This window comes from Pelodiscus sinensis, chromosome 3 (assembly GCF_052426305.1).
Source record: "Pelodiscus sinensis isolate ZL-2025 chromosome 3, ASM5242630v1, whole genome shotgun sequence".
In the NCBI taxonomy this organism is placed as follows: Eukaryota; Metazoa; Chordata; order Testudines; family Trionychidae; genus Pelodiscus; species Pelodiscus sinensis.
The window spans coordinates 89,583,755-89,593,197 of record NC_143054.1 but is presented as its reverse complement, the minus strand read 5'-3'; the positions used below and the strand labels follow the sequence as shown (position 1 = coordinate 89,593,197).

The window sequence follows — 9,443 nt, the reverse complement described above, 5'->3', positions numbered from 1 at the left end:
CAGATATTACACTAGTCTGTTAAGTATTCTTCACCAAAACACCTGAGGCAATGCAATGTGCAGGCAGATCCCTTTTAGGCATAGGCTTGCTACAAGTGATGCAGTTCTTAAACACCCCTGCTGCATACTGGGAAGCGGGGGAGGGAGAGAGGAAAAAGAAACATAAATGAACAAAAAGTGGAAGGGGACCCCCACAGAAACTATAAACCAATGGCAGATGCCCCAGAGGGAGAGAACACAACAGGTAATCATCACATGATCCCTCTCCTGTAAGCCATTTCCAGACAAACAGAGGCAAGGGACACCATTCCTACCCATACTGGCTAATAGCCATTTATGGACCTAACCTCCATGAACTTATCTAGCTCTTTTTTAAACCCCGTTAAAGTCCTAGTCTTCACCACATCCTCTGGCAAGTAGTTCCACAGGTTGACTATGCGCTGCACGAAGAAAAACTTCCTTTTATTTTAAGCCTGCTGCCTATTAATTTCATTTGGTGACCCCTAGTTCTTATATTATGCGAACTAGTTACAGTAAAACTCCATTGGTCCATCATCCAATGCTCCAGTACTCCTGATGGCGCAGCACCATCAGGAACCCGGAAGTGCTGGGGCAGCTGGACAATTGGAGCTGCTCTGCGCCTGGCTTCCCCGATTCAGCCGCTGCTGAAACTGACCAGCAGCTGAATCGGGGAAGCCGGGGGCAGAGCAGCTGGGGTGCTGCTGGGTTGGTCCGGTGGCACCGCCCCTCGGGGCTGTGGGACCAACCTGGCAGCACCCCAGCTGCTCTTGGGGATTCCTGGAGCAGAGCAGCCAGAATGCTGCCAGGTTGGTCCCCCAGTGCTGAGGGGCGGCGCTACAGGACCAACCCGGCAACATCTCAACTGCTCTGCCCCAGGCGCCCCGATTCAGCCACTGCTGGAGTCAGCCGCTGATCAGTTTCAGCAGCGGCTGACTTGGGGACGCCTGGGGCAGAGCAGCTGGGGTGCTGCCAGGTTGGTCTCATAGTGCCAAGGGGAGGTGCTACCGGACCAACCTGGCAGCACCCCAGCTGCTCTGCCGCAGGCGTCCCCAAGAGCAGCTGGGGTGCTGCTGGGTTGGTCTCGCAGCGCCGAGGGGCGGTGCCACCAGAACGATCCAGCAGCACCCCAGCTGCTCTGCCGCAGGCGTCCCCGATTCAGCCGCTGCTGAAACTGACCAGCAACGGCTGAATCGGAGACGCCTGGGGCAAAGCCAGACTATTGGAAGGGGGGCTATGAGGGGTCTGAGGTGGCGTCTCCCCCACTGCACCCCAGTCCCCTCATAGCCCCCCTTCTAATAGTCCGGCATATTTGATAATCCGGCACCCCTTGGGTCCTAAAGGTGCCGTATTATTGGAAGTTTACTGTAATAACTTTTCCCTATTCACTTTTTCCACACCAGACATGATTTTATAGACCTCTATCATATCCTCCTCTTAGTCTCCTCTTTTCTAAGCTGAAAAGTCCAAGTCTTTTTAATCTTTCTTCATACGGAGCCCGTTCCAAACCCCTAATCATTTTTGTTGATAGAGGGCCAGCTTTACAAGCACCATTTTAGGGGGCTCCGCAGCTAGCCCGTTGGGTACCACTATAGAAAAAAAAGCCTTCCAATCATCATGAATGCAGTGTGCACATGCCTATTGAAATGCATGTGAATGATCACTTGAAGAAGAACTGTATCCACTCCATGTAGTGAATCATCACAAACCAACTGCAATGGTAGCAAAGCATCAACATGCAAAAAAACTTCATCTGATGTCATCTTCTTTGCTTGTTAAAGATACATTACTTATTTGTCCCAAATTCTTTTTCAAATCTTTGAAATGCCTGCTTCTCTAGTATTTTTTTTTTTAATTCCATGGTGCTTTTTTGATCATCTTCACCTTGATCTCTGTTCACTTTAAGCCAAAATCTGTCACAAAATAGTGGACACTTTTCTTCAAATTCATACAAGGGTTAAACCTCTTATTGTCCATTAAGTTGAACTTTTACCTGGAGTATCCCTTAGAAAAGTTAGTTCCAAGATGGTAAGTCTTCAAAACTATGGAAATTTCTCCCAAAGGAACCCAATGTCTGGTAATAGGTGTATATGGAAATTCAGTGAGATGGCAGCTCCAATATCAAGCTCCATTCTTGTAGGAATTCTCTTCACCAAGGGTGTGACCCAGATTCCCTTTCTGACTCCTGGTAACACATGCAGTAGTAGGGTCTTGGTCATTATCACTAGAGTTCTTATCTTCACATTATGAATTCCTGATTTCATAGGTTCAGTCTTTCCCAGGCTCAGTCTTCATAGGTGTATTCTTGGATGTGTAGTTATTTTGTGCTGGTGTTCACTGAACTGTGCAACAGGTCACAGTGATGTATCCTTTCTTCTGGCACTTTTTGCCAATGACCTGGTGTGGCCTGCAATTCTCGTCAGCATGTGTAATTTATGTACAGTGGCCACATGGAAATTCCTTTCATTCCCAATTCAGGAAGTGAACTTCTTAGTGCACACTGATTATCAGACTCCTTTTCCTGGTTTCCATAGCAATAGCCAATTTAGCCTTTTTGAATGTAAGTACTTATACTGGTCATTTCATAATCCAGAGACAAATTGGTCAGACAGGACATCACTTAATTTTTTTTCAAGCTGTCAGTACTCTGACAACTTCCATGGAGCTGTCATAAACTGTGCTACTCACTTTCCACTTCCCTGGTGTTGCCGAAGTAACCAATATCATTCTGCTGTCATCAGTGAGGTAGGCGAGAGATGTTCCTGCATTGCTGCAATAATTGATGCATATGTAACATTTGGGGGAAATGGGTCATGCAGCATCCTGTATGCCTTCAGGCCCATCCCTACCCCACCATAGGCAAAGTTGGCAGCATGTGCGGAGCTGTGTGTGGTGGCCTTACCAATCAAAGGATGGGGTGAGGTAAGGGAGCAGTATGGTGGTTTGAGCCAGGTGTTAGGGTGGCTGTGTATGGTGAGGCAGCTAGGTGCTGTGTGCATTGTGTGTGGTGGGTTGGGGTGGATACAGGAACAGGTGCTGTGGGGGAGCAGCGTGCTGGGTTTGGTGGATGTTGGGAAGAGAGCTGAGTGTGGCGGATTGAGGCAGGTGCTGCAGGGAGGGGGTTGTGCATGATGAGCTGGGTGGATCGTGTGTGTGTGTGTGTGTGTGTGTGTGTGTGTGTGTGTGTGTGTGTGTGTGTGTGTGTGTGTGTGTGTGTAACCGTGTGATGAGCTAGGGCAGGTGCTGCAGAGGCTGTATGTGATGGGCTGGCAGGGAGGGAGATTGAGGTGGATGTTGCAGGACTGGGAGGTCTGTGGCAGATGCTGGGATAGATGCAGGGGTGCAATGTGAGGATAGTTGGGGTGGGGGCTGAACGTGGTGGACTGGGGCAGCTGAGTGTGGTGGGCTGGGGACTGGAGGGCTGAGCGTGATGCGCTGGGGCCGGTGCTGAGGGGCTGGAGGGGGGTTGGGCTGAGAGGGTTGGGCTGGGGCTGGGCCCGGTGCTGAGGGGCTGGGGACTGGGGAGGGGGGCTGAGTGTGAGGGACGGGGACAGGTGCTGGGGCAGGGGCGGGAGTAAAACCTGCTGGCCCATTGTGACGCGGCGCGGCGGTCACTGTGCAGCGGCGCCGCGGGGCAGGAGCGGGGCAGCGCGGGGCCATGCAGCGGCGGCGGCGGCGAGGGCCGGGGCGGTGTCCAGGGGCCGAGGGCGGCTGGCGCTTGCCCGCGGGCACCTCCCTGGGCGAGCGCGCGTCCACCAGAGGCAGCAGGAAGCGGCCCGCGCCCCGCGGCTGCTCCCCGCGCGCTGAGCCGGGCTGCCCCGCGCCCCGCCTGGAGATGGCTCGGCCGGGCTCGGGCCGCTTCTCGCCGCCGCGCTACCTGGATCCGTACGGCTCGGAGCCGGAGACTGCGGGCGGGGAAGGGGGCTGCAGCCTGGCCCCGGCCCACGGCCTGAGGAAGGGGCAGAGGAGCGAGGTCCCCTCCCAGTCCCGCCGCCCCTCCTCCTGGAAGCGACACGTGCCCCCGGCCGGCGAGGGGTACCCGTCCTCCGTGAGCCCCTCCTGCACCAGTCTCTACCGGGGGGACTGCTGGGAGCACCCCGACAGCCGCCGCTTGGGCCAGGGCAGCCGGCTGCAGGAGGATCAGTGGGCCAGCCCTGTGCAGAAGACCCGGGGGTATGGCCCAGATTTCAACCGTGAGGCCAGCAAGCCCCTCTCCGCCTGCGCCTCCTCGTCCTCCTGCCAGCTGGAGGCGGCCCCCAGCAAGCCCGGGAAGAAGGCGCCCAAGAGCGGGGGATGGCAGGACGCGTCCGAAAGCAGCCCAAGCCTGAGTGACCTGATATACTCCTTTGCCAGACAGGAAGAAGATGAAGACGAAGAGGATACCCAGGCTGAAAACCATTACCACAACCGCAGCGGCCACCATCCATCGAGGTCAAGACGGAGGGAGCCCCAGGTCAGCCTCCACGATCTCACTGATAAGAGATATGAGGACTTAATCCCTAAAAGGGACCGAAAGATCGCAGCTCTGATGCTGGCCAGGCATCGGGATGATCAGGAGCTAAAAGAAAGGCAGCTGCAAACGTCGGAGACCTGGGATAAGATGAGAAGGCGGGAAAAGAAGCTCAAATCAAGACTGGAGAAAGAAAGGCAGCACCATCTTGCTGAAAGCCTGGAAAAGTGGCAAAAGGACAGAGAGCACCGGAAAGCCAGGGTCAGGCTAGAAGACCAACATCTTTTGAAGGCCCGGGAGAAAGAAATGATGTCACAGCAGAAGAAGTGGGAAAAACTAGCCCAAGAGCAAGAAATGATGCGGAAGGAAAAACTTGAAAGAACTAAACTCCAGGCTGAGTACAGAAAATACTGTCAAGAAAAGCAACTGAAAGAGAAAAGGTTAGCTGAGAAAAGTGCTAAGCAGTACAATTATAATCTATTAAAGGAAAAAATGGCACAAGCCTTTGAAAAAAGACTGTTGAAAGAAATGGAAGGGAAGAAAAGGAGTCAAGATCTGAACCAATATGAAAAAAACAGGCACCTGAAAGCAAAAATGGATCACCAAGTCAAAGCTGATGAGCTTTATAAGAGGCTTTCTATAGAACAAAAGCTTCAAAGATCTCAAGAAATCCTTGATCAGCTGATGGAAGAAAGGAACAATGAATTAAAGGAAAAATCTCTAAGGGATGAAGAACAAGGCCTATTGGCCAAGTTTAGAGCAAAAGAGACAGAGGAAGAAAAAAGAAAGCGTAAAAATATGTTGCTGCAGATAGCGGAGATGAAGATTCAGCAAGCTCAAGAAATGATGTCTAAAAATATCCAAGACAAAGCACAACGTAGCAAGGAAAATAACTATTTAAAAGAAATAAAGCACCAGTTTCGAAAACAAAAAGTTGAAGATGATGAAAAATGTCACCTCCGGGAAATTCAGGAAGCCATCAAAAGGAAAGATGAAAAAAGCAATAGGATTTTAAGGGGTAAGGAAGCTGCTGTGGAAGACTCTAGAAAAATAGCAAGAGCATCTTATGACTTGAGAGAAAAAGTGAGAGAACTGATTAATAGTCATTCGTTTGACTAGATGGCTTTAAGAGTCCATACAGAGCGAGTCTTCTTAAAGGGATCTAGAAACACTTACTTAAAAAGAAAAATTGCAAGCATTCTTGTGCTAAAAAGATAGTTTGCATTCTTACTGTGACTTGCTTAGAATTCTGCACTGTATGACACTAAAATGGTTTCACCCTTAAACTTGGTGTGTCTCATAATACACTGATCATTTTCTGTACGATTATGGCCTAAACAATTTGATAGTGTTTATTTAAAGTGAACACTTTTGCAATTGTATTGTTTGTAAAGTAAAAATATCACCTGGAATCTGTGTTCTCTGAAAGCTGTGTGCTTGAGGGTCTGCTCAGAAGAGATTCCTATACTGCCCAGATGATTAGCAGAATGCCCACAGTTAGGTTTTTTGTTTCTACTCCTGGTGTACAATCGAAAAAGCCTTGGTGCAAATAAAAAAATATTCTGCTCATGTTTTGAAAAAATCTGCATATTGATGGAAAAGGTTAGTGGGAACATTGTCTGGAACCTATGTTTAATGAATGTAGAACATAGATCTTGCTGAAATCCTAAAAAAGTCACAAAAGTATTAATACTATCTCACTGCAAGCACACAGTGTGGAACAGACTAAGATACCTGTCTTAGTCTACATTTGTAAAGCATCTTACAGTATTAATGCTATATAAATCCATGATAATAAAAACAGATTTACTGATTCTAAGAAGTGAATAATTCAACATCCGCAAATACTTGGGGTTTTTTCTGCCTTCAGTCACTTACTAAATACCCTGATCACACTATATATTCAAATAATGTATGGATGCAGGTATTTTCTGACTAAAAGGGCTTGGATACAGTGGAGTTCTTAGTTGCCACTATTAATCAGAGAGAGAGAGAGAGAGAGAGAGAGAGAGAGAGAGAGAGAGAGAGAGAGAGAGAGAGAGAGAGAGAGAGAGAGAGAGAGAGAGAGAGAGAGAGAGTGTGTTAGTTCTCTTTAAGGAATTTTAAAGCCCAAAATAAATTTCAATATTGCTTTTGTTTAAACATTTGTTATAATTCTGCCACAGGCCTGCTCCTTCAATCTGCAGAAATCCCTATGATTAAAGACTGGTAAAGATACATAAGGCCTTCCACTTCCAGAATATTATGAATTATTCTCATTGGTAAAATTATCAGTGGTCAGTTTTATTTCTCAAACATTTATTTAATCAATACTATAGAAATACGCCACATAATTCGTATACTAAATTCAATTCTAGTAATATCCAAATCAGCAATAAGAGTAATTATTTTGGAAATATTCTGTATGTATTTTAACATGGAATAATTTTATTTTTCCTAAATTGTAGATTTTTGTGATGAAACAGTCTTTTCATCTTATAGAATACTACTGAACCTTCACTATTTCTTATAAATATATTAATAATTGCATATATAAGATTTAAGATAAAATTAATATTTTCATAAGAAAGGGATAGAAAATAAGACACAGAATATCTTACTGCCCCTGTATAAAACTATGGTACGCACACATCTTGAATACTGTGTACAGATGTGGTCTCCTCACCTCAAAAAAGATATTTTGGCCTTAGAAAGGGTTCAGAAAAGGGCAACTAAAATGATTTGGGGTTTGAAACCGGTCCCATATGAAGAGAGGCTTAAGCGACGGGGACTTTTCAGTTTAGAAAAGAGGAGACTGGGGGGGATATGATAGAGGCATATAAAATCATGAGTGGTGTGGAGAGGGTGAATAAAGAAAAGTTACTTATTAGTTCCCATAATAGAAGAACTAGAGGACACCAAGGCTGTGTCTAGACTACATGCCTCTGTCGTCAGAGGCATGTAGATTAGACACATAGGCAAAGTCAAATGAAGCCGCGATTTAAATGATTAGCCAGGAGATAGAAATGGTGTCCCTGGCCTCCGTTTGTCAGAGGCTAGAGATGGATGGCATGAGATAAATCGCTTGATCATTGTCTTCGGTCCACCCCCTCCGGGGCACCTGGTGCTGGCCACTGTCGGCAGACAGGCTACTGGGCTAGATGGACCTTTGGTCTCACCCAGTACGGCCATTCTTATGTTCTTATATATGTTATAAAATGAAACTAATGTTTTCTATAACAGTAGCAGTTTAGAAATTGCAGGGATAGTGATTTGTGTATCTAATAGCTTTCCCTTCTTCTTTCTTTGTGTTCTCTCAAAGGAAATGAAAGTCTCACAGTCCAGTTTAAAAAGTTAATATAATATCAGAAGTGTAGGTGTACAACTTAGCTTCCAGCTCAGCATTATTCTAATATGAATAGGGATTTAAGTCCATACCCAAATTGTAAAACTTGATGTAGTAGACCACCTAAGAATAAAATTGTATTAATATTAGCAAACTATCAGAAATGAATATATATTTTTATAAAATTTCTGGGACAGTGAATCATATCATTAATATAGTAATTTTTTCTTACTGTATAGCCTCTTTCCTACTGTGTTTATATATCTGAATTTACAGGGCTTGACAAGCGGCGGTGAACCCCGCTCGCCAGCCGCACAGTTTGGCACGCTGTGCATACGCAGACCGCACTGTGCATGCGCTGATCGCGCTGCAGTGCTGTGCTGGCTTAAAATCTACTCGCCCCCGGTGAGTAGATTGACTAATTTGTCAAGCCCTGAATTTATATCATATGCGCTGTGAATGATTTTTATTTTTCATATTTACAGCATGCTAGACATCAAAATAAAACATATTATTATAGTGAGAAAGAAGGAAATGCCTTGGTATAATACTTCAAGTAATTATGTAAAACAAGATAGAACAACCTGCATTTTTGGGTACAAAATACCAGCCCACCTGAAGTCCTGTGATGAGGGTTCTACTCACTGCTTGATGGCACTGCCTCTTGGAAGTTCTGGTTCTCCCTGTCAGGAATACCATCTGAAACTCCCTCCGCCCAGGGACTACTGTCCCCTGTAGCCTCAAACACCCCTCTTTTCTCCCAAGGAGTAATTGCAAACTGCTTCCCTGCGGTCCCCTTCCTATTCCTATTGCTAGCTTCCTAGCTTTATAAATATGGCCCAACTTTTCCCCAATTGGACTTGATTAACCAATTAGGTTTTTTTCGTGCACCTTGACTCTCCTCCAGGTGCAGCCTAAGGGTTAATTGACCTAATACACCCCTTCAGCCCTTGTGTATGGTGGATACACCATCACAGGTACAAAACATTCCCACTGTTTATGTGTGTGTTTCTTAGCCACTGGCAGGCTGGGAAAAATCCCATTAACCAGAAACTAGGATAAAAAGAAATAGCGTCTTGGCAAGTAAAAGTGTTCGATTTCCTGCTTACCAGAGGCAAGCTAAAGACAGGCAAAATTTGTGGCATCACCTTGGAGCTGACAGTCATAGGAGACATTGAAGAAGGAGGAGGAGCTGAGTGAACCGAAATAATTTAGCTGGCAGCCAGAGAGGGATGGATTTAATTCATATCAGCCACACAAGTAAAAGGTTGGAAGTAGAGATTGGAAGAAAGGTTGAATCATAATTTGAAGTTCACTGTGAGTCCTGATGACAGGGGTTGGCGTGGAGGTAGTGGAGTCTGGGTCTGGACCTGTCAACTAAGCATTGCCAAAAAGGCAACAACAACAACAAAGCTGCCCAGGGAAAATTAGTGCAGTGACTTTTGGAAGCTTGCCACTTAGCAGAGATGCTATAATGCACCTTTGAATTTGATTAAGAGGAGAGATAAAACATCCAAGCTTCGGACACTTTTTGACAGAAAATCAAGTCGCAAATTATTTCACTGAAATAAATAAACTACGACTAGAAAATATGCTTCTGTTGCAAAACACGATTTGATATAGGAGTGAAATGACCTAGCTAGTGCTATG

General features: G+C 46.2%; 1 protein-coding gene across 1 annotated transcript; it reads left to right on the top strand.

The window, feature by feature from the left end:
* The first annotated feature begins 3,645 nt into the window (after nucleotides 1-3,645).
* On the top strand, nucleotides 3,646-5,880 carry CCDC185 (coiled-coil domain containing 185). Its single transcript, XM_075924072.2, has one exon. It carries the CDS (start codon nucleotides 3,677-3,679, stop codon nucleotides 5,585-5,587), a length of 1,911 nt encoding a protein of 636 aa, XP_075780187.1. The 5' UTR covers nucleotides 3,646-3,676; the 3' UTR covers nucleotides 5,588-5,880.
* The last annotated feature ends 3,563 nt before the right edge of the window (nucleotides 5,881-9,443 follow it).

What these genes read in the sequence shown, in the direction of transcription:
- CCDC185 (XM_075924072.2), top strand. Translation starts at nt 3,677, where the DNA reads ATGCAGCGGCGGCGGCGGCGAGGGCCGGGGCGGTGTCCAGGGGCCGAG.